At 52.7% G+C, this 24,735-nt stretch overlaps 1 protein-coding gene across 6 annotated transcripts in view; it reads left to right on the plus strand.

Moving 5' to 3' along the window:
• The first annotated feature begins 444 nt into the window (after nucleotides 1-444).
• Nucleotides 445-24,735, plus strand: part of ZMYM3 (zinc finger MYM-type containing 3) — a 35,220-nt gene continuing 10,929 nt past the window's right edge. For 2 of the 6 annotated variants that reach the window (XR_010072437.1, XM_063345701.1), the window contains exons 1-13: nucleotides 445-585; nucleotides 11,659-12,555; nucleotides 13,267-13,310; nucleotides 13,707-13,779; nucleotides 14,606-14,897; nucleotides 15,337-15,514; nucleotides 15,940-16,152; nucleotides 16,832-16,982; nucleotides 17,526-17,641; nucleotides 22,108-22,194; nucleotides 22,523-22,673; nucleotides 23,252-23,424; nucleotides 23,848-24,013. Coding sequence is in view for 5 of the 6 variants with exons in the window: in XM_063345701.1 (XP_063201771.1) it covers nucleotides 11,673-12,555; nucleotides 13,267-13,310; nucleotides 13,707-13,779; nucleotides 14,606-14,897; nucleotides 15,337-15,514; nucleotides 15,940-16,152; nucleotides 16,832-16,982; nucleotides 17,526-17,641; nucleotides 22,108-22,194; nucleotides 22,523-22,673; nucleotides 23,252-23,424; nucleotides 23,848-24,013 (2,527 nt within the window). In the remaining variant the exon portion in view is untranslated. The other 4 variants (XM_063345703.1, XM_063345702.1, XM_063345704.1 and 1 more) reach the window with 4 other exon arrangements.

Raw genomic sequence — 24,735 nt, forward strand, 5'->3', positions numbered from 1 at the left:
GCACGTAACCGGGAGAGGGGCCCTGCCGTAGCGGGGTGCGGCCGGGTCCCCGCAGTTCCACCGACCCCTCCCGGCGGCCGTCAATCCGCCTTTCCCTCCCCGCTGCCCGGCATCTCCGCCCGGCCCCGGTGCGCTCCCCTCCCGCCCCGCCGGGCGGCACAAAAGCAGGCGGGGAAGGGGGTCTGTTCGAGGGTGGGGGGGGAGATGGTGGAGGAGCCCCCCCAAGGGAGGGAGGCCGGGGGGATGGTGCCCCTCGGGGATGGAGGGGGCCCCCGCGGGAGCCGCGCGGGGGGGGTACGGCCGTGCCAGCGGGTGGGAGGGGGGCGGGGTGCCGGTGGGAGGGGGTGCCGCGAGTGGGGGAGGGGAGCCCGGGTGGGAGCTGTCGTGGGTGGGGGAGGGGGCTGGGTGGGGGAGGGGAGACGGGGCGGGGCGCGGCGGGTGGGCGGGGCATCCCCTCCCGGGGGCGGTGCCCCTGCGGAAGCCCCGCCCGGCCGCGCTGTCACTCACCGCCCCGGGGAGACGCTCCAGCTCCGGGGCGGCGGCGGCGGCGCCGGGACCCGGCCGGGCGGCTCCCCCCGCGCGCAGGTAGAGGCGGTGGCGGCGCGGCCGGGCCGGCCCCCCTGAGGCGGTGGCGGGTCCTGGGCCGCGCGACGCGGCAGCGAGAGGGTTAAGGAGGGGGGAGTGGGGTGGCGAGCCCGCTCCGCGCGATCCGCTCCGCACTTTGCGGGTGGCCGCGCGGGCACCGGCGGGGACTGGGGCGCCCCGTTCCGGCCCGCCTCCCCCACCCCGCGCACGGCGCCGTGCCCTGCCGGGGCGCGGTCGCTCCCCGCGCTCGGCTCCGCGCTGTCTGTTCGCGCCGCCCCGCTCCGCCACGGAGATCCGTTCCTGGTTTTCCGGCTTCCCGGCAGAGTCCGGGCTGTTGCGCCGATCCTGGGCTGGCGGCTCCGCTCCGCGTTTCCCAGGCCGCCGCCTGCAAGCGAGTCTCGCGAGCCCAGGCCCCGCCGCGGCCAATGGGGAAGCGTCCCTCGCTCTGCACAGCCAATGGGGCGCTGCCCCCGCCCCCCCTTGGGCTGCGGCGCGCTGAGGGCTCCGAGCGGCGCCTCCATTTAAAGGGGCCGCGACCTGAATCCGGGCTCTAGGTAGAGCGGGCGGCGTAGCGCTAGGGAGCCAGGTAGGAGCGGCGCCGGCTCTGGGCGCCTTCCCGCGGCGGCGCGAGTGAGGCGGCCTCGGTGCGCCCGCCCGTGGGGCGCCGGTTCTTGGCCCCTACCTTGGGGCGGGGGGGGGGGGGGCGGGGCAGGCGCGTGCAGCGCGGGTCCCGGGGGGGCGGGGGCCCCCCTCGGGATGGGGGGGCGGGGCGCGCGCCTGGCGGGAGGGGGCGGGGCCTGCCGCTCCGCGCGGGGGCGGGGCCGGCGCCGCTCACCCCCCCCACCCCCCCTCCCGTGGTCACCGCTTGGGGGCGCCCTGCGGCGGGGGGCGGGTCCCGAGGACCCCGCCCCGATGCGGCACCGGCCCTGTGTCACCCACGGGGACGGACCCCGCTGCGATCCCCACCCCAGCTCGGGGGAGCGGGTCTTGGGCGCCCTCCGGTGTGGCGGAGGAGGCCCAGCTTGGCTCCCCTCCCTGCGCAGCCCCGGGACAGGTTGGCGGGGCTGGCGGGGGAGCGGGGAGCGGCTGTGCCCCACACCATCTCGGTGCCGGGGCTCAGGCCGGGCCCAGGGAGTCGTGGTGTATGAGACTCCCCGCCTCAGCGGGGCTGGTTCTGGTCCCTGCCTTATAGGTGTGTGTGAGTCCCTGAGGCCCGGGGTGGGTGGGTGGATTCCTGGACACCCTGAGGCTCCCGAGGATCGGGCCCAGCGAGAGGAAGGTGCACCCCCCGGCGCTGGAGGGAGCGAGCCCCAGGCTGCTGAAGCCTCACCAGGCCGGGCTGCGTGTGAGCAGCGTGGTGGTGGCCAGCGAGGTGCCCTGGTGGCCAGCGAGGTGCCTCCCGCGTCGCCCGCAGCGGTGCCGGCAGGATGGGCCCGACCGGAGGGTGTGCAGCGGCGAGGCCTGCGCCGGGCACAGGGAAAGGCCCTGTCAGTGGGGCGTGCTGGTGTGGGCAGAGGCAGAGGAGAGCGGGGCTGGTGCCAGGCGACGGGTGGAGGAGAGGATGCTCAGCTGGATGCTGGGGAATGGTTCCCAGAGTCTCTTTGCCATGAGGAGGAGAGCTGCTTCGTTTGTGCTCTTCCCTCATCCCCCTGCTGTGCTCCAGCGATGGGTCCTCTTCTAGGCTGTAACTTCTCTATCTCGCTGCTGCTGCGTTCCCCAAGAAAACTTTTAATCTGCATTTTCTCGCCCAACGCTGCCAGTCCCGGGATCAAAGCTGGCGATAAGAGCGTGGCTCTGTTGTTAGTGCCAGCCCAGCTTTGCTAAAGGAACAGCCACAGCCTACAGAGCTGCTGCCTGTGATGACCAACCTGCAGCTTACAGCCCAATTTGCACAACCTCCGCCTCTCTCCCTCCATCTCTCTCACCGCCAGTGCCCTTGCTTGGGAGGGTGACAGTAAGTCACTCCAGATTGCTCCGCAGCTCTGACAGCCAGAGCCCACGGCCTTACTTGGGGAACAAAGCCCCTCATGTTACTTCTTTTACAGATGTTTTATGGTCAGTGGTGTTGGGATGTGTGGCTCTGATGGACGCAGGTGTGCTGGCAGAAGCCTCTAGTGCAGAGGGGTTATGGTGAAAGCAATCCAAGGGAAGAACGGCTGCAGCTGTGATAACGCATTTGTTAGCCGAGTGAAGGCCGTGCTAGCAGCATTTCACTGGAATTGAGTTTTAATCTTGGTAGAGTGTTTTAACTGTTAACTTCTTCCTCTGCTGGCAGACCAGGTCGGGAAAGGGCAGTGCTTGAGACCATCTTCACCAGTCCTGCTCGCCATGGGCTCCAGTGGTGTCTTTTGGCCGCTTCCCGTAAGGCTGCTCTGCTGGTTCAGCCCTCGGCAGTGTAAAGAGAAAGGAGTTGGTCACCAATGTCTGGTGAGACATTGGTCTGTCCAACACGTCATTACCCAGGGCCAGCTGGTACAGCTGCACCTGAGGTGAAGCATCTGATGCCTTTTCAGGGACCTCGCGGCAGGCACTTTGCAGAGGGATCTGGGACCATCAGTGAGGCTGAGGAGACGGCTCACCTTGTGCTTCCAATATTTTACTGTGTTTTCTAGTATTTTACAGTGGCCTCTGTAAGGCCACTTAAGGAAAATCAGATGTTTTGCCCCCAAAGACACATCCTCCCTGAGGCTCTGCCCTCTTGTCTTCTCTCTTTTCCCTGTGTAGTAAAGTTTATTCAGAGAACCACAGACAGGTTTAGGTCGGAAGGGTCCTCTGGAGGTCTCTCGTCCAACTGACCTCCTGCTCACAGCAGAGCTGACTTGAGACTGCGTTGTTCAGGGCCTTATCCAGTTGACTCTTCAGGACCTACGTGGCCTGTTCCCAGGTTGTGGCACTCTCCTTTGGAGAGTCACCTGCTGTGCCTGCAGCTTCCCTCCCCAGTGGGGTGTGGCTGCTTGTGGGAAGTGTCCAGGACTTTGCCTTAGGTGGTCCAACACCCTCCTGCAGCATTTGGGCAACAGGTAGAGGCCGGGGCAGGGGGAGGGGCATCTTTTTTTTGACTGCTTCCAGGTCTACTGTGTACGTCTGTCTTTTAATCAGTGTTTTAATATCGTTAGGGCAATTTCAACAGACACTGCTCGAGCATCCTGTGCGCCTCCATGCTTTTTTGCGGTGCTTCGGATAGTACTCCCAAAGCTTCTTTACCGCCCCCCTCCCCTGTGTATAACGCTGTTTTGGCAGATGTTGTCATGTGGCAGGTGGTGAGCCTTGGAAGAAATGTTGCTTATTCATGCTATAGACCCAAAGCTGTACAAGCGGCAGGAGAGTTTTCTCTCTGACTTGGTCTCTGAGTGGAGTTCTTGAAGCTGAATTGCCCTCTAGACGCCAGGCATTGCTGTGAAGACCTCTGTCTTAACATGTGCAAACAAAGCAAGTTCTGTTAAAGTGCACCTAGACTTGTTGCTCCTTTCTCTGTTGCAAAAGCCTTGACGCTTAGTGGTTGGAGGGATCCTGGTCTTATGAAAAGACGTGAGAGTATCCAAGCAGTTTCAAACTGCTGCCAGGATGGCGTTCCAGATGGATAAGCATGCTCCTGTTGGTTGTCTTAAGAGTTTACTACTGGTACAGAGGTGTTGGATTAGCAGCAAATAATGCTGAGGAATGTTGTCAAAGTACCTTTGAAGTGTTGTGGGGGTTCTCCTGGTAAACCTAATTCCAGACAATTCTGCAAGATTTCTGAGATTTGTCCTTCCTTTTGCACTTTCGTGAAGCTGAGATGAAGTTGCTGGAAGGCAAGCTCAAAATCTAGTTTGTTTTTTCCCACCTTTGAGGGGACTTGGCTGGACTGGCCACCAAAATGAACCACAGGTGCTCTCCGACCTTTCCTTCCCCCAGGGGGAGAAGGGTGAGAGAGAGAGAGAGACTTACGAGTTTAAAAGAAACTAAACTACTTCAATGAAATATTAATAATAAAATAATAAAAAGAAAAGATAATAACATCAAAAAAGAAAAAATTGAAATATATACAAGACCGTATCAAGCTCCCAGGGGGGTGATGACATCACTGGTAGGCACTGGGGAAGTCCCAGACTGGACTCAGTGATGGACAGGAGCTGGATTCTGTATCTGGATTCAGGAACGCACGGATCGGGATCGAAGGCAGACAAACAGAGTCCTCCGCAGAAACTGGCCATTCAAAGAAGAGGCTGACCCTTTGATCCCTCAGCTTTTATGCTGAGCACGATGCTGACGGGATGGACTACCTCATTGGCCCGTTTTGGGTCCCCTGTCCTGTCCCCTCCTCCCCGCAGGTGCGACCCCTTCATGTTTCTCTTCTTCCCACCCTCCAACGGGGCACATAAATTGGGCTGACCTTGGTTGTTACAGGAATAAGGATAAGCAAGAGCCTTTCCGCACACCATTCCTTGGCATTAACTATAAACATGAGGTTTTATCAGTCTCTGGAAGTGCACGGTGTCTGAAAAATATGCCGTTGATTTCAGAGAGTTCAGTTAGAACAGGCTTAACCGAAAAGTATAGTTACTGAACAGAAACTCGGTTCTGTTTTACCTCAAACCAGGACAAGGAATTAGCAGGGAACTCATGGTGCTCTTCCGCAGCACCACCTGCTCTGTGTTAGAGGGTTCAGGCTTTCTTGATTCTGTGTGACTGCTATACTAAGTTTGAGGTTTGCCCCCTGAGCTGGTGCTCCTGCTGTAGAAAAAGCTAGCGGTGGTCTTGGTACCTCCTGGCTTTGGGACCATTAGAAAACCATTGCTGGAGTCTTGAGGCTGCTGCTGGTGGTCTGGGAAGGACCTTCTTTTCCCCATCTACCAGTTCCTGTTGAACTACCAGTCACATGTGAAGACTGACCTGAAGGGGACATGGTGACACGCTACTGCTGTTTGCACTCCAACTGAGAGAACCAATAATGCGTTTGGAGATGAGAAGAGACGATAGTTCACCGAGTCCTGCCGGCACAGCACAAGCTGAATAACGTGACCAGTGACATCTGCAGTAGCTGTAGCTGTTTTGGATAGAGTCACTGAATGCTGTTGTAAAATTTTCAAGTCACAGAGGGTTTACGTACCCCTGGGTCAGTTGTATCAGTAATCATCTCTAGTGTGTTAATCTGGAAATCACAGTTTCTGAGTTTGTCTAACTATTACTTCCAGCTTTTCGAGTCCTCATGTGCATTTGTCTGTATCTCTGAAGAGTCGTCTGCTGTAGACCTTCTTACCTTGCGGGGCTTTTTGGAGATGGGTCATGTCTCCCCATTTCTTTTCAATGAACAAAATAGGTTTATCACTGGAAGGGTGTTCTCTGAACGATGGTTGATTCGTAAAGCAGTGGGATCCTTGCATTACTGTGTCAAATATTTATATTTTTTTTCTATTTGAAACATCTCGGCTCTTCCAGTATCTGTAGATACTGGAAGTATGTGTAGGTACTAGCCAAGAATGAGACAGTAATGGTCTAATGTGGTACTGTGTGCAAGCAGCGCTGTGCTGAATGTCACCGATGGACTTTGTGCCCAAGACCGAGTTTGGGCTGCCAGGTGGGAGCTCAGGGAGTTGCCTCCCCAAAAACGCTGGTGAATAGCAAAATCCTTTCTGCTCCTTTCTGGAGAATTTTGACTGGACTGAAACCTGGGCTTTAGCAGTGTGCTTAATTTACTGGTGATTCTTCATGAATTCATTTTCTTTAAAATGAGTTAACCAACCTATAATAAATGTTTTCAGTGCTTGAATCTGGAAAGCAACATCTGTTGATTGAAACCATGCTGGTAGGACATAGTATTATTTTCTTAAAGTTTTATTGATAGAACTGTATATCGTCTACTGTAGTTTAGGTCGAGAAATACCAGGTTGGGTGTTAACCGTTTATTCTAAAATTTGGCACAAAACCTAGGAACTTCCTCCAGACCTCTGCTCAGGTGTTGTGGTTCTCACAGGACTTGGAGGTAGGAATTAGCTGGAATGTTGATTTAAGTGTCTTAATTTTTGTGGTTATTAGTTAATGCTTTTCATATTCCAAATGATCTCTAATAGAGAACAAGATAATTCCTTCAGCCTTCAAAAGTTTTGAAAATCGGAATCCATACCCATGAACAAAAGTCTAGGACAGCAGTTGCTGTTCCTTTGCTAGAGGAAAGCAGGAACTGCGTGGCCATGCTCTTTTGTGGGCAGTGGAAACTTCGGAGGTACTCACTTCATCGTGAGGGATTAACAACAGTATTTTTTCTTCCTGTCTGATTTTAATTAAATGTAGCTCCTCATTTTTGTAGGTAGGCCACATAGTCCCCTGCTGATGGGTTATCTGAGGTCACTGAGATGGGGAAGATCAGTGCGGTTACAGCACCACTGATGCCTTTAATAAGCTAGATAAGGTCCCAGGTAGTCACTTGGAGTGTCCTGGCAGAGATATCTCGCTCTGAGCTTCCAGGTCTGAGAGGAGATCCACGTGTCCCCTCTTTGGCAGAAAGGGCAGGTCAGGTCTGGTGGTCGCACGTGTTGGATTTGGTGGTCAATGTTGGGTTCTGTGCCAGTCCTGCACACTTGGGGAGGACCCTCAGCTATCCCATCGCTTCCTTGGAAACTCTTGCATGCTACCTGAGAAGCACTCTGCTTCAGACTGTTGTGCAGGGGACATGATCTTCCCAGGACTGTTACTGAATACTGACAGAATCACAGAATGGTTCGGGTTGGAAGGGACCTTCAAGATCATCTAGTTCCAACCCCCTGCCCTGGGCAGGGACACCTCCCACCAGACCAGGTTGCTCCAAGCCCCATCCAGCCTGGCCTTGAACACCTCCAGGGATGGGGCAGCCACAGCTTCTCTGGGCAACCTGGGCCAGTGTCTCACCGCCCTCACAGCCAAGAATTTCTTCCTGATATCCAATCTAAATCTCCCCTCCTTCAGTTTGAAGCCATTACCCCGTGCCCTATCATTACACTCCCTGATCCAGAGTCCCTCCTCATCCTTCCTGTAGCCCCCCTTCAGGGACTGGAAGGGGCTCGAAGGTCTCCCCGGAGCCTTCTCTTCTCCAGGCTGAACCCCCCCAACTCTCTCAGCCTGTCCTCACAGCAGAGGGGCTCCAGTCCTCCAATCATCTCCATGGCCTCCTCTGGCCCCGCTCCGACAGACAGGTCCATGTCCTTCTTGTGCTGAGGGCTCCAGAGCTGGACACAGTACTCCAGGTGGGATCTCACCAGAGCGGAGTAGAGGGGGAGAATCCCCTCTCTGGATCTGCTGGCCACGTTTCTTTTGATGCAGCCCAGGATGCAGTTGGCTTTCTGGGCTGCAAGCGCGCCTTGCCTGCTCATGTTGAGCTTCTCGTCCACCAGCACCCCCAAGCCCTTCTCCTCAGGGCTGCTCTCAAGCCATTCTCTGCCCAACCATACTTGGGAGAGGATTGTGCCGAGTCCTAAGTAAGGAGTTTTCAAATGTCCAATAGAGCAGTCATATCTGCTGTACTGTGCAGGATATGAACACGCTGCCTCCTCTTTGTTTGGCCAAGTCGTGTTCAGCATACTCTCCTCACTGCCAGGTATGTGGCTGGAAAAGATGAAGATTTCAAGCAGACCGGTGACTGGAGCCCAGTGACTGAACTGTGCATTAGATGGTCCTGGAATAAGAAAGGTGATGACTTGTGGTGGATCATTTCAGCATCTGCCAGAAACAATAAGGTATTTTTCTTCTGTTGGAGAAAGTGAGAAGAGACTTCACCAGAGGTAAAGTGCACATTCAGTTGGCAGCTTAACTCCCTGTGAAGCTCAGCAGAAAGCCCAGATGAATCTGAACGCCTGGGGCAAGCAGAAGTAGCGTTTCTTACCCTGCTGCAGCTAGGCAGCTCTAATTTCCTCAGGTTGAGTTTGACTTCAGAGCAACCTACGGAGCTGGAAAGCGTCATTCTCTCCTGTTCTGAGGGCTGCCCTCTGCATCTTCATCAGCTGGTGGTTGAAAGCCACTGTAAAGCATTCATTGTCAGGGAAACAGGATTCCAGTGATGGGCAAGGACATTCCTTGCTTTCCCACTCAGACTGGTTGTCAGCATCACCTCCTTGGGTCCAGCCTCAGCTCTAACTCCATCAGCTTTTCCAGTTTTTTATAAATACATCGGAAGTCAGCACTCACCTGCTCTGTATCGCCTTGTCACAGAGCTCTGCCGCATCAGGTTTAAAATAAACAAAAGGAAAATGCTTTTAAAAACTTAATGTATGTATGGCTACTGGAATTTTTGGTGGCCCAAAGTATAAACTGTTTCGAAGGAGGATCAGGCAGACTCATAGAGGGTTTGCCTAGCACAAACTCTTCACAGTGACACTCTCAGTGCAACTCAAGCCAAGCAGTTCTTCGGCAGCTGATTGCTACTTGATCGGAGGACGTGCTGAAGAGGAACGTCCTGTTAGTTATGTTTTTTATACTCTCTCCCCAGGTATCCATTCTTGGTGTGAATAGGAGCAGGATATTCGAATACATGGTCCTTCTCTTTGACTGCAGCGTCCGTAGCTTTGTGTATCCTAAGAGGTTTTGGGTTGTGTGAGCTGTTCCGCTGGGGGAATCTGGACAGAGCTGATGAAACTGGACAGGACCTTGAACGTACGGGGCAAGCGCTGTGCTTCCAACCAGAACGTAGAAGTGAGTGCTCTTACTGCAGACTCTTGGGCCGGCAGAAAGGTGTATGGATCTGTCCCAAACACAAACCAATAGTTAGGAGTTGACTTAATCTGCAGAATACTTGTTCTCTTTAAGACCGTTTTGTTGGTCAATGTTGTCACCATTAAGTTTGTCGGAGCCTCGTCTTGCACCGTAATGCTCTTGCGCCTGAAGCGTGAAAGTGATGTTAAGGTATACACTATTGAAACCAGATGCTTTTGGTCTATTTGTAGAGCACATGAGTAGCATGGCAAGTTCATAGATTAAATGTTGCTTGCATTATCCTCTGGGAGGGAACGCCCAAATGGATTTCTGATGCTCCGAAATTGTTCCCAGGGTCTCTTTCTATAAAGCAGAGACTAGGCCAGCTGAAAGTCGCAAATACTGTAGGAGTGTCACCTCTGTGGTTCATTGCAGACTTGTGCAAAGTGTCTGAAAGTGAATTTGAGGAGTATGTTAGACCTGTTAAGCCTACCTATAGATAAACTTTCCGTATTCATCTGGGTGGCTTGACCTCTCTGCTGCTTGTTGTAAGGTCTGCTGTCTTTGTGGGGGACATCTTTGAGAAGGAGGCATTGTATTCTGAGCAGCAGAAAAAAATGCGTATATCATCCTGGGAGGGTTCTCGCCTGCTTCAAATCCTTAGGGCTTTTTTTTCAGATGTCTTTATTTCCATTTCACTTTGTTATTCTTTCTGTCAGCCATCCTAAAACACATATTAGATCCTGTGTTGCTCTGGAATTGGCTCATTCTAGAAGATTTGTCTCCTCTCTAACTAAAGAAAGTGAACGGAATCACCAAGGTATTTAGTGGGGAAACTTGCTCAGCATCTCTGAAGATTACATCTTCTATAGTTTCTGTTTGTGACTGTGGGAACAGTGCTTATCTGCCACTGTGAAACAGAAAACGTCGCTGAGTTTTTTAGATAAAATAAGGAGGCAATGACTTTGATCTCCAGCAGTAGGGTATGATTCCCTAAACTCCTGTGTAAATGAGTTTCAGAAGTTGGGTACATTCTCTGTCCAAATATGTTGTGTTTAGTTCTGAGTAAACCGTTTGTGAGTGAGACTTGGTTATCCTTTCAGAGGGCAGGATAATAAAGAAAGAATTAATCAGCCGTCACCAGTGAAATTATTTCAGGCTTCCGCCTTCATTGATATAGATGAGTTATGCCCATAGTAAGCCCTGATAGACAGGAATAGTGAATCTTCTGCTTCAGGGTTTAAAATGGTGCCAAATTTAGAATTAGAGTGACTCTAATAGGGGGGGATAGGTTGGTGTCACATCTTTTGATTCTAGTGCCTTCCTTGTAGTGCCTACTTACAGCCTGTTTTGGGGACGTAATGCTACTTCAGGTCTTATCCTGCCTCACCACTTGTAGACTCCAGCTTCTTCTCCCTTTCCTTCTTCAGGTTTGTCAACCATTATCTCTTTGTGGGGGTGTAATTAATTTTTAGCCGATATTGATATAAATGCTTACTTGCCTCACCTCAAAGTCTTGCCCTTTCTGTCTTACGATAATGTCGACCGTGAGGAGCTGGGCTGTAACTTTGTCCCTCTGATGTTCGCAGTCAGCATCGCGTCTTGCTGTGCAAGTGCACTGTCTATGCCCTGTAAAGTCACACTCGTCTTTTTTCCTGACTCCACACTGCATGCTCGTGTCTACTTTGCTGCTTGCTCTTCTTCTAATGACTGCTTTTAACATCATGGACTTTACCACCTTTCTTCTTGCCGCTGTCCAGAATTCCTCCTAGTTCTAACTTAAGCATTTCCAAGTTGTTCTGTGTCTGAATATTAGCCCATGGAGTTTTGGGGCTATCCTGTAGCTGTAGTTATACTATAACATGTGTATATCTGTCCCCTGACAAAATTAATGCATCTTGTCATCCTGTATCTTGTTCAAGGCATAGGCTACAGAGCTGTAAAGGAGTTCTTTCTGTCTCTATGTTTAAGAGAAAAGATATATTAAAAATAAAAGACGTGTTAGCTCCATGAGAACAGATCAGGAGAAAGGACAGACCAGATTATTTGGGTCTGGTGAGATTACAGAGGAATGCAGGAAGGCACACCACAGAACAGCTGTGAAGTTTCCTGAGTTGGTACTCGAGTCATTTCTGATACTCCACGTGCTTGCTTTAGCGTGAGCAAGTCAGTTTACCGTGCTGTGGTGAGGTGTGTGGAGGCTGTAGAGCTCCCAAAGGTCTGATATACCAAACTGCTGTGTCCTGCTGCTGCTGTTTGGCTTCAGAGTTTTGTAACCTCAGGAGTAGATGTGATGGATCTGCTGGGATCCTGGTTATGGCTAGTAGTATTACTAGGCCTCGTTTTGCTGTGACAGTGTTCAGAGGAGTGGACAATTCATGCACTGTATTAGTCTACTTTTCATTAACTTGCAAGTCTCCCTCTCGTTTCCAGTTGCCATCTTCTAAATGGACTCCAGTGAATTTTCGGGATCTTTGGACCCCCTGTCCTTGCCTGACAAACCACTTATTGGTGATCTCCCTGCTGACATGGAGTTTGGGGAAGATCTCCTGGGCTCACAAACAGCTTCTACCCAGGAAGTTTCAGTTCTTCAGCCCCCTGACTGGGATCAATCCAAGCAGATGACTGCACATGCGAACTTGGACCTTCTAGTGAAAGCAGACAGCCTGTCTGAACTAAACAAACCAAACGACCTTGTTCTTGATAAACCTAGTGTCTTGGATATGCTGCAGAAACCTAATGTCTTAGATGACTTGGATAAAACTGCTGACTTGATGGAGCTAGATAAATCAGAGGGTCTGGATGGTCTGTATAAGGCGCATCCTTCCCAGGGTGTGGATGATGGACTGGCGAACTCCTCTGCCCTCTCTAGAGAAGCTCTTGTTCCAGAAACATGGAAAGAAGGGGAAGATGTATCAAAAAATGATTCTGGGGACCTAAAGGAAGATGGTGATGCTGCTATTCCTGCACTATCTGATGACAACACCCCTGAATCGCCCCAACAGCCCCTTCCTGACCCTGAGGACCTCAGCAGTGCCCCAGACACAGAAGAAATCACAGCACAATCCTCAAGTCCGCCAATGCCCCCCCCCCAGCTCAATCTTAAACAGACAAGGAAGACAAGGTTGAAGGCACCAAGGAAAAGCTCACCCATGCAGAGGGAAGGGCTGGCAGGGGAAGCTGAGGTGGAACTGAGCCCAGACAACAGTATTGCAGCTTTGCCCCCTGGGCCCACAGAGGAAAACCAGGCAGATGAAGGGGATGATAGTGGGAACAACTTGCTTAAAGAAAGTAGTGTACTGAAAGCACAGGAAGCCTCGCCACCAGCAGGTAAGTTGTTATCTCTGCAGAACTTGGCTTCCTTTTGGTCAGGAGGTCATCCTGCTGCACGTTACTGAAGCTGGAGTCTGTTTTGTGCTCCAACTTTCCCGGTCCTCCCCTCCTATCAAAATTGCCAATGCTACTGATGGGCTAGATTTGGGGAAAGTGTCTTGTTTACAGGGAATAATGTTCTGGAAGCTGCTCCCTTGGTGCGTACAAGCTCTTGCTCTGGCTTTCATAGCTTTAACTTTGATTTTCAATGCTTGTGTCAACTAGGAGCTTCCCTGATAAAGCTGTGGTTGTGCGTCCGCTTGGCTCACACTCTTCATTACTGGAATCTTTGCTGGAACTGAGGGTCACCAGGAGAAAGTGCTTTCGCTAGGCAAAGTCCCTCTGCCCTGGCTGGCAGTCCTCAGGAGATGCTCGGTCCTGCTTAGAAGCAGTTGGAGGCAACTGCCCAGCCTGCCTCCCCCATGCAGGGAGGTCTCCCCCTTACAGGACTTCTCCCTAGATGCCTGTTTGGATCTCTGACTACAGGTGATGGGTTTAGGAACTTTCCTGTGCCTTATCACTGCCAGAACTGTGCTTGTTAGCCAGGACTCTCTGAGGCTTCGTGTGCAGACTAACCCAAAGGGTGCCTGCATTTGAAAAACACCCGTCCTCTCCTGTTGGAGAAAAGCAAGATGTTAGATGCAAGCTTCTTCTGTGCTTCTATTCCAGGAGAAGGCCTGTCTGGGAAGGGGAGCGAGCTGCCAGCTGAGAAGGTGAGGAGAATGCAGTCAAGTACGTATGCTATGGGAGCATAGAGGGTGGCTGGCTGTTGTCAAATTCCATGAGGGACACTGAGTGTCTCATCACCCCTCTGGGAAGGACTTTGCATGTCTCCTGTGACGGAGTGATCCCTGTGCACTGCCACTGTGCGGTAATGGGGTTTCAGTATGTCCCTACTACCCTCAGCTGGGATGTCATTCTCATAAGCCTTCCCCCCCCTCTCCCTCATCTTGCCAACTCTGGTCAGGTATCCATGGAGTTTTATCTGTTTTCAGCCTAGTTATTGTGAAGGCAAATCCCAGAAGTTGAAACTACACCATGATCTGGGATATTTATCCATGGTTGTCCTAGCAGATGGTTAGTATAAGTATTTTCTGAATTTCTTCTAGGAGCAGAAAAGAAGTGAACGAGCCAGAAGATCAGAAACTGCCAGGCCTGAAACTGTGAACTCCTCTGAGAGCAGTGAGTAACCAGGGCTGGCCAATGTTTGTTTTCAGCCGGAGAGCAGGGCCTGGGGCCGTTGTGGGCAGGTAGTTCATGCTGTGAGTACAGTGGAAATGCTGGAGCTTATGTGCAGACTTTCCTCTTACGCAGGACAGGGCCCTTCACCTCTTGAGTTTTCGTCCTGGGGTACTTGCCTTGCTTTCTCAGGGCACTTGGGCTGAAGGGAGGGCTGTAGTATTTTTACAGTGGTGCAGGGTCGCCAAGCACCAAGTAATAGGATGAGACTCTCTGGGGACGTTCCCAGGAAATCCATCTTCCATCTCCTCAGCCAGGAACTTTCTTCCTTTGTCTCTATGGCAGCAGGCTGGCTGAAGGAAGGTTGCATTTTGGGGATTTTCCTGCAGAAGTACGTGAAGCCTCTCTGTTCTTTGAGATGTGGAGTGTCACCCTGCTATTCCCTACTATTTGTGTGTTGCTCTGTCACGGCCTGCCTGTGTTGGCGGCTGGTGGTCCGGCTTATTCCCTTTAAGGTCTACTGGTTCTTGGAGGGATTTCTGCTGTAAATGTTCACACTTTCGACTTTTGCTCAACCTTGGCAAATCATGGCTTCCTAGAGAGGAATTGTACTTAAGCCCAGTTTGCTTAAAGACCTCCTGACTCATCTACAATTCCAACAAAGATATCTTTTAAGGGTCCCTTTACCATTCCACCCAGACAAGTACAAAGCATGCAGAGGGACCCCAGAAAGATGACCCCAGAAAGCCCCAGCATGTGTCTCATGGCAGAGGTTTCTGTCTCAGTTCCTAATGAGGGATTTCTGTGCATCTACTCTGCTGCTTTGCAGTTCCAGTCTCTGACGAAGACTCTGATGCAATGGTGGATGATCCCAACGACGAGGATTTTGTTCCTTTTCGTACCCGACGCTCAACTCGCATGTCTTTACGCACTCAGATGGCTCAGCGAGCTGCCCGCTCTACTGTCACCAAGATGACTTGTGCCAACTGCCGGACCCCACTGCAGAAGGGCCAAACTGCCTACCAGCGTAAAGGGCTCCCTCAACTCTTCTGCTCCAGCTCCTGTCTCACCACCTTCTCAAAAAAACCACCTGGCAAGAAGATATGCACCTTCTGTAAAAAGTGTGTGTTCATTCCCCTTTCCTCAATGCTCCCGCGCTTGTGACCCCGTTCCCCTGCCCCACAGCCCTACCTGCCGGTCACAATCGCTGTGACCCTCAGGCTTTCCCATTCACCCACATCACTCTTGCCCACTGCCAGCCGCTGCCCCATGTCTTCCTTCACGCACCGCGTATCTCATGCTCCCTACGCCCCCTTCACAGGCCTTTCCCTGCCTGCCCCCAGGCTCAGTGTCCCGTATCCCAGCCTCTTTTCAAAACAGCCTCCCGCATGTCCCATCTTCAGGCACCACTCCTCTGGGCTGGGACAGAAGCTGCTGTGAGACACTTCTTGCCACCCTTTGGTGACACCAGAAAATCCTGTGCATTGCAGCGTGCCATCCTGTCCCTTTGTGGCAGGACTGGTGTGTCCCTGCACTAACACGTGCCCTCCTGATCCTCAGGGAGATCTGGAACACCAAGGACTCTGTGGTCGCCCAGATCGGTTCGGGCGGCTCTTTCCATGAGTTCTGCACCTCTGTCTGCCTCTCCCTCTATGAGGCCCAGCAGCACAGACCAGCACCTCAGTCTGCAGATGCCTCGGACACCAGCCGCTGCAGCGTCTGTCACAAACCTGGCGAGGTAAACAAATCCCTTGTGCTTCCCGTGTCCTGGATGAGGTGCTTGTGACCCGCTTGGCTGTGCCGGGCACCATCACAGGGCGTTTGCCAGGCTCTCCTGTGGTGTGAGGCCTCAGCCCCTGAGCTGGCGTGGGTTCACTCCCAGGTCCTTCCTTGTTTCTGTGGAGCAGCCCTTATTCCAGCAGAAAAAACAAGGCTTCTGCTTCTCCCCACCCTGCACCTCACCAGCTCCTGCCACTCCGCTCTCCCAATTGCTCCGCTGGCTTTTGGCAAGGGAGGCCAGCCTGAGTCCATGCCAGCTTCCAGTACGGCACTTGCCCGAGTTTTAGTGTAACAGCCTGTTATCCCAAGCGTAGTAGCGGTGCACACACATCAGAAGGAGGCACGTGGTGGTTTGGGGGAGTGACAGCAATGATGTCTTTGCAGATCCAGCATGAGGTCAGCAATGGGAACGTGGTTCACCGCATCTGCAGCGACGCCTGCTTCACCAAGTTCCGGGCCACCAAGGGGCTGAAAACCAACTGCTGTGACAACTGCGGACTTTACATCTACAACAAGGGCTTGCCCCTGGAGTACCTCTTCCACGAAGGCCAGCAAAAACGCTTCTGCAACTCTGCCTGTCTCAACAGTTACAAGAAGGTGTGTGTGGAGTCACCTGCCTGGGGTGGGAGGTCTCTGTGGGCACACAGCTCCTTTGCTTGGTGTGGCACAGGGCACTTTATGCAATAGCAGATGACTTGAATCCCTTTGGCCTTTTATTGCTGACAAAACATTTAAGAGGTTGCTGTGGAGAAACTTCGAAGCAGGCAAACGGAATTAATTTATTCTGCGTGGGGTCTGTCTTGGACCTGGGCGCAGGTCAGGCACTCAGTAAGCTGGACTGTGCAGCAGCACTGGTATATACAGTTAGCACGGGCTGGCTTCTTTTGGGTGTCTCCCCAAAGCTTGGCTGGATGTGCTCCTCTGCCGCCTGAGCAGGCTTCACTTAACTGTCTTGAGAGGATTGCCAAGCTCTGTATTCCTGACAGGGGGCCCTCGAAACGAGAAGGTGACGTGCTGAAGGCAGCCTTTTTCGCTACCACCACCTAAACCTGCAGGCTATGACCCTGGCTCTGGCGTCAGGTGTTCCCTGCAGGAGTGCTGCCCTGTGATGGATACAGTATCACAGAATCATAGAATGTGTTGGGTTGGAAGGGACCTTTAAAGGTCATCTAGTCCAACCCCAACGGTAGTCCAACAGCAGTGGGGTGGAAAATGAGGGTCGGACCTCGCTGGCTGTGATGGTCTCCCTGGCAGCTCCGTTCTGCTCTGTTTGCAGAAGAACACTCGGGTCTACCCATGCATGTGGTGCAAGACGCTGTGCAAGAACTTCGACATGCTGCCTAACGTGGATCGGAGTGGCAAGATGGGCCTATTCTGCTCCATTTGCTGCACTACCTCCCACAAAGTGAAGCAGTCAGGCTTGGTTGGTAAGAGCACCTACGTACAGGGAATCCTTCCTTGGTACTACTTATTGCTTGTGGATGAGACTGGAAAGAAGGCATGTTGCTTGCCTGGGGAGCAGTCCAGTGAGACAAGTGGAAGGAGATTTGGAGAGGGAGGAACCCTTGCAGCATGTAGACATCTCAATACTGAGGGACAGTGTACATTGCTGTACTTGAGAATGCAGGAAGCAGTTGTAGTGCTGTGCTGTGCTGGCATTGCCCTTTCTGTTACATAGAGAACCAGGGTGTCCAGGAATGGGTATAGACTCTGGTGCAAGTATCGCAGCCTGTTTTGTCCAAATTCCTGTAGAGCCAGGGTCACTTCCTTGAACCACTCTGCTCTCCATCCCTGTTTAACATTTTTGTCCCAGCAGAATCTGGTGGTCTTAGTTTCCTGGTGTTCTTACCCTTTGCTTTTTGATAATAGCTTGACAGACTGAGGATGAGTGAGTAGCTTACGTGCCGTCCTCAGAATCCAGTCCCACGTCCTGCGCTGCTGCCCTCACCAATTCCTGTCTGTTTCATCAGGTCCCCCTAGACCCTGCAGCTTCTGCAGAAAGAGTTTATCTGAACCCAGCTATTACAACAAGACAGACCGGGTTGTCTACCAGTTCTGCAGCCCCAGCTGCTGGACCAAATTCCAGGTACCGAAATATCCTTCGTGCTGGGCTGGGCCACAGAGCTCACGCCTCCTTTCACACTTAGCAGAGCCTACATCTTCTCAAGCTCCTCAGGGAGGGTCCATAAGAAAGTCTCTGCTGGAGCACAAGAGTTGCAGTGACTGTAGTTGCCAGTAACTCTGTCTTGGCCCTATCTCCCCCTTCCTCCGTTGGGATAAGATGGGCTATAATTCACTCCTGTCTATCAGGTTATGCCCACTGGGAGTGCAGTGCAGAGCTGTGCCGCGTGAGTGCTTTGGGATGTAGTGGCCTTATGAGGGCACAAGCAAAAGCACAAGTAAGCTAGTAAAACACAGTGGGCACCTGCTAGTGGGGTGGAAAGAGGCAGAGCTGCCCTCTGAGCCAGGCGTCAACAAGGAACATAAGTCTTCTAGGACGTGCTTTCTAAAAATCTGCAAGCAGAAGGCCTGGATACCTCATGTTTAATAATCCTCAAACGTTTGACTGGTGTTTTTTAATCTCCTGATGTTAAGTTTCAGCATACGTGAAATGTTTGTGGTATTCAAAGGCAACTGGAAGAGTATTAGTCTTGTACAGTTGTCAAAGAACAAAGCAACAGACAAGAAGACCTGGGAAACTGGCCAGGATATACCTTGGGCAATTGAGAAAACTTAGAGAATCTAGAGGTAGAGAGCTGGCAGTTGCAGCATTTGGTTTGGGGTTTGGTTTTTTGCTTGTGGGTTTGGTTTTTTTTTTGTGTTCATGGTGTTTTGGCTTTGTTCTGAGGGGTTTTGTGTGTGTGTGTGTTTTTTGTGGTGGTTTTTTTTTTTTTTTTTTTTTTTTAAATAAATCCTTGATGTAATCCTTTGCTGAGATCACAAATGGTGTCGGTAGGGTAGCTGCAGAGTTTTTACAGTTGTAGACTTCATAAGACCTGAATCATAGAATAGTTGGGGTTGGAAGGGACCTTTAAAGGCCATCTAGTCCATGAGCAGGGACATCTTCAACTAGATCAGGTTGCTCAAAGCCCCGTCCAACCTGGCCTTGAATGTTTCCAGGGATGGGGCCTCCACCACCTCTCTGGGCAACCTGGGCCAGGGGATCACCACCCTCAGTGTAAAGAACTTCTTCCTGGTGTCTAAGCTAAACCTACCCTCTTTCAGTTTAAAACCGTTACCCCTTGTCCTATCATCACAGGCCCTGCTAAAAGGTTTGTCCCCATCTTTCTTATAAGTCCCCTTTAAGTACTGAAAAGCCGCAGTAAGGTCTCCCAGAGCCGCCTCTTCTCCTGGCTGAACCCCCCCAACTCTCTCAGCCTGTCCTCACAGCAGAGGGGCTCCAGCCCTCGCAGCATCTCCGTGGCCTCCTCTGGCCCCGTTCCAACAGCTCCGTGCCCTTCTGCTGTTGGTGCCCCAGAGCTGGAGGCAGCACTGCAGGGGGGTCTCCCCAGAGCGGAGCAGAGGGGCAGAATCCCCCCCTGGCCCTGCTGCCCACACTGCTGGGGATGCAGCCCAGGATGCGGTTGGCTTTCTGGGCTGTGAGCACACATTGTTGGCTCATGTCCAGCTTTTCTTCCACCAACACCCCCAAGTCCTCCTCAGCAGGGCTACTCTCAATCCCTTCATCCCCAGCCTGTATTGATAGCAGGGGTTGCCTCAACCCAGGTTCAGGATTCTGCCCTTGGCCTTGTTGAACCTCATGAAGTTCACACAGGCCCACTTCTCGAGCCTCCCCAGGTCCCTCTGGATAGTATCCCATCCCTCAGGCATGTCACTACACCATTCAGCTTGGTGTTGTCTGCAAACTTGCTGAGGGTGCCCTCGATCCCACTGTCTATGTCAGTGATGAAGATATTGAGCAGTGCTGGTCCCAGTACGGACCCCTGAGGAACACCACTTGTCACCGATCTCCATCTGGACATTGAGCCATTGACCACTACCCTCTGGATGCAATCATCCAACCAGTTCCTCATCCACCAAACAGTCCACCCATCAAATCCATACCATCAAATCCATTAGAGGGAATGATGTTGTGGGGGACCATGTCAAAGGCCTTACGGAAGTCCAGGTAGATGACATCCATAGCTTTTCCCTTGTCCATTAATGTAGTCACTCTGTCATAGAAGGCCACTAGGTTGGTCAGGCAGGACTTGCCTTTGGTGAAGCCATGCTGGCTGTCTCAAATCACCTCCTTGTCTTACATGTGCCTTAGCGTAGCTTCTAGGAGGATCTGTTCCATGATCTTCCCGGGCATAGAGGTGAAGCTGAAAGGTTGGTAGTTCCAGGGTGTTCCTTTTTAAACATGGGTGCAATGTTTCCCTTTTTCAGTGACCAGGGACTTCACCTAATTCACCCAACTTGAATTATTGCCATGTAAAATCGGGATTGTGACACATTAGTAAACCCATGCATAACCTGGATTAGGAACTATCTTGCTGGCAGATGTCAGAACACACTTGTCAAAGAAAAACCACTGAAGAGAGTGTTTCAAGGTGGCTTCTTGGGGATCAGTGTTAAGCCCAAGGAGTTCAACATCTTTATCAGTCATCTGGCAATAAAGTCAAAGTAAGCGTGATAAAATTTTGCAGATGAGTCATAGAAAGCAAAGCAATTACCTGTTCAATATATTCATCAATGACCTGGATGAGGGGATAGAGTGCACCCTCAGCACGTTTGCTGATGACACAAAGCTGGGAGGGGTGGCTGACACACCAGAAGGCTGTGCCGCCATACACTGAGACCTTGGACAGGCTGGAGAGCTGGGTGGAGAGAAACCTTATGAAATTCAAGAAGGGCAAGTGTAGGGTGCTGCCCCTGGGGAGGAATAACCCCTGCACCAGGACAGGTTGGGGGTGACCTGCTGGAGAGCAGCTCTGTGGAAAGAGGCCTGGGAGTCCTGGTGGACAACAGGATGCCCGTGGGCCAGCAATGTGCCCTCAAGGCCAAGAAGGCCAATGGCATCCTGGGGGGCATCAAGAAGAGTGTGGCCAGCAGGTGGAGGGAGGTCATCCTCCCCCTCTGCTCTGCCCTGGGGCGGCCACATCTGGAGTGCTGTGTCCAGTGCTGGGCTCCCCGGTTCCAGAAGGACAGGGAACTGCTGGAGAGGGGACAGCAAAGGGCTACCAAGATTCTGAGGGGACTGGAACACCTCTCTCATGGAGAAAGGCTGAGGGATTTGGGTCTCTTCAGTCTGGAAAAGAGACAACTGAGGGGGGATCTCATCAATGCTTATCAATATGTAAAGGGTGGGTGTCAGGAGGATGGGGCCAGGCTCTTTCCTCTCTGTGACCTCTCTGTCACAGGTGCCCAGTGACAGGACAATGGGTAACGGGCACAAACTTGACCATGGGAAGTTCCCCCTAAACATGAGGAGGAACTTCTTTCCTGTGAGGGTGGCAGAGCCCTGGCACAGGCTGCCCAGGGAGGTGGTGGAGTCTCCGTCTCTGGAGACATTCCAAACGCGCCTGGAGGCGTTCCTGTGCCACCTGCTGTGGGTGACCCTGCTCTGGCAGGAGGTTGGACTAGATGATCTCCAGAGGTCCCTTCCCACCCCTGCCATTCTGTGATTCTGTGATTGGATTGCTTGACAAGACTTGTTCCTCCTAACGTGTGCTTGAACATAGTTCAGTGCAAGATCCTGTGTCAGTCTTACTCGGGTAGTGTGGGGGTGTAAGTCCTGGGAAAGTAAGGATTTTGAACAGGCCCTGGGATTACCACAGATAATCCCTTCAGTATGAGCATCTTGATTTACAGACACAGAGGGAAAGATTAATGAAGTTACTGCAAGTACAAGCAGAGGAACAGGGAATTAAAGTTTGGAGGCTAGGGGGCAAACAAGCTACCTAGAATGTTGCACAGGTAGGAAGGGTGTTCGTCCAATGTCCATTTTATTTTCAATGTTTAAGAAAAATTGAAAGTATGCTGAAAAAAGACAGAAAAATTACATTTGGGATTAAAAAACACATGTACTGAGGCACTTATCAGAAAGAAAACGAGGGGGATGACTTTATTAATAAATACATCCTTGTGAACAAGACACCAAGTGCTAAATGGCTGTTTAATCTAGCAGAGGAAGGTGGAATGAGAATGGCCGCTTGAATTCTGAAGTTGCGTTACTTCGAAAATAGAAACCGGGCACCTGTGCTTTAAGGTCTTTTAAAGAAATTCTCAGAAGAGGTAGCGGAGCCCCCATCTCTTAATGTTTTCAAGTCCAGAGGGGTGGCAGCTTGAAAGCTTGCTTTCCTGAGAAGAGCTGTACCCAGTACAGTGGAAGCGGAGGGAAATTTTTCGAGAATCTGCTCTCCAGGAGCTTCAGACAGGATCCGATGGACTGACTTTGAGTCACTGACGGTGGCAGCAAGCACAGGTCTGAGCAGGAGAAGCCGGACTGCTGTGAACGGTGGAGGAGGCAGGAGGTGGTGGCAGTGCGAAGCAGGTGCTCGCTGCCCTCCATGTGCCTCTCCCTCCATGAGCTGTCTCTGTCTCCTGCAGCGCACCAGCCCAGAAGGTGGGATCCACCTCAACTGCCATTACTGCCACAATCTTTTCAGTGGGAAGCCGGAGATCCTAGATTGGCAGGTGAGGACTTTTCCCCAGGGGGATGTTGAGGTGGAGGCCAACCCCAGTGAGGACCGCAAGGCTCCTTTCTCTCCCTACTCAAAGCAGAGCTGCTGCGCCAGTGCTCTGAATGCCTTGGCTGCAGAGACATGCCTGGAGACCGTACGCCAAGTGCTGCGCTCCTGATGTTCAGCAGGATGTCGGAAGGGCAGGAGGAGACCACTGCTGCCAATCCCCGTGCCAGGAGAGCTGGGGACTTGGCTCAGCCCCGTAGTCTTGCTCTTGCTTCCGCAAGAAGTGCGGGGACCTCCTGCCAGTCTGGCTGACCCGCTGGTGGTCTCTTTGGCAGGACAAAGTGTATCAGTTCTGCTGCAAGGACTGCTGCGAGGACTTCAAGCGGCTGCGTGGGGTGGTGTCTCAGTGTGAGCACTGCAAGCAGGAGAAGCTGCTGCATGAGAAGATCCGCTTCTCTGGAGTGGAGAAGAACTTCTGCAGCGAAGGTACTTGGGGAAGGCACGGGAGAGGCAGAGCCCCCATGCCAGCCTGTGCTGGGGGAGAAGAGAGCATGGAGAGGAACAGAGGGGAGACTGTCTTAGCCAGGCCCTGGGGCGAGAGCCTTGCCATGCAGTGAAGGGAGGACTGTTGTGGGGATGGCTTGCTGTCCAGCCAGGCCCTAGGGCAAGATCTTTACCGTGCATTGTGTCCTTGGGGAGGGCTTTCTCACAGCTTTTCTCTCTCTGGGGGCTGGGGAGACAGCAGGTGGCAGCTCCGCTCCTCCTGTCATCATGCACTTCTACGCTCTTGCGTCTGGGCTGGCCTGACCTGGCCTTGCCCTGCCTGCTGGGTTCCTGCACACAGGAGGTTGGAGTCAGACTCTTCCTAGAAGCATGGAGGTGAGAGATGGCAAGTCCCCATGAGGTCCCATCTTATCCCAGCCCCAGGGGCCAGTGCTGGATTGTTCCCTACAGTGTGTTGCGTGTGCTCTGTTGTCTCCGCAGACCTGGATTCTGGTCATGTTTGGGTCAGGGAGGCCCCCAGTTCATCCTGGGAAGGTTTCACTCCTATTGTTTCTCCGCAGGGTGTGTGCTTCTTTACAAACAGGATTTCACCAAGAACCTGGGCCTGTGCTGCATCACCTGCACCTACTGTTCTCAGACCTGCCAGCGGGCGGTCACCGAGCAGCTGGAGGGCAGCACCTGGGACTTCTGTAGTGAAGACTGCAAAAGCAAATACTTGCTCTGGTACTTCAAGGTCAGTATTGGCACTGGCAGCTTGTGCTAAGTGCTGTGGTGGGCACGGCACCCAGATAAGTGGGCATTGCACTGAGGAAGTTCGCACTGCTGGAGTCTGGCTGGCACTGCTGCGGAGAACCTGGCACTGCTGGAGTCCTGCCTGGCAATGACGGGACACTGCTACGGGGAAGCTCACGTAGCTGGAGTCCCCAGCTGATCCTGCCAGAGCACTGCACTGAGGAAGCTCACAGTGCTGGATTCGCGGCCAGTGCTGCTGTGAGAAGTTCGCACCGCTGGAGTCCCCGGCTGGCACTGGCAGGGCACTGCTGTGGGGAAGCTCACAGCACCTTGCTATGTGCACCTTTCACTGGAGAGTTGTGTTGCACTCGGAGGGGGTGTGGTTAGTTACTCGTTGTTTCTCTCCTGCTGATGCGGGCTTTAGGCAGCTCGGTGCCATGCCTGCAAGCGTCAGGGGAAGCTGCTGGAAACCATCCACTGGCGGGGGCAAATCAAACACTTCTGCAACCAGCAGTGTCTGCTGCGATTTTACAATCAACAGAACCAGCCCAACCTGGACACGCAGAAGGGGCCCGAGAGCCTGCTGAACAGTGAGTAGGAGGGAGGGAGGGGACCTGCATAGCTCAGTCCAAGAGACACAGGGAAGACTGAACAGCAAGGGGTGGAAGCTTCCTGCCCGGGACTGGATGAGACGCTAGGGAACAATCCTGCACTGGCCCTTGGGGGGGGAAAGGACGGAGTGGGACCTAATGGGGCTTCTCCATCTCTAACATCTATGGTTCTATGACACACAGGGCCCAGACGGGAGGAGCCGGTGCCAGCGTGCTGCCTGTAGCTCACACTCTTAGCGAGGATACTCAGGGATTTAACATCCTCATGTTGCCAGCGGAGAGCTCGATTTACAGGGTTAGGGGACAGCGTGGTTTGGCATGATAATCCACCTGCAGCCCCACACCACCTCCGAGCTGTGACCTTCTCATAAGCTAATCTGGATTGGGCCAGGTCAGTGCTTGGATGGGAAACATTCAAGGAAAATGCAGGGTGCTGCAGGAAGTGGTGCTGGTGATGCTGTAGGTGGGCTCTCCTCAGCCAGAGCTGAACCTAGAACGATCTTGAGGGAGCGCTGAGCTGCTGGAGGCACTCTTGTCTTGCGATGTTAGATTGGAGTCCTACCACTTACCCAAAGATCGCTGCAGCTGTGGGGAGTTGCCAACCCCGTGTCCCGGATAACCCCATTCTGCATCCATGGAGTTCCAGCTGGAGAGGAGATTTTCACTGCCTGTTGCCCCATTTCCTATCATTAACTTGAGCC

Source organism: Chroicocephalus ridibundus, chromosome 9, assembly GCF_963924245.1.
Source record: "Chroicocephalus ridibundus chromosome 9, bChrRid1.1, whole genome shotgun sequence".
Lineage (NCBI taxonomy): Eukaryota > Metazoa > Chordata > Aves > Charadriiformes > Laridae > Chroicocephalus > Chroicocephalus ridibundus.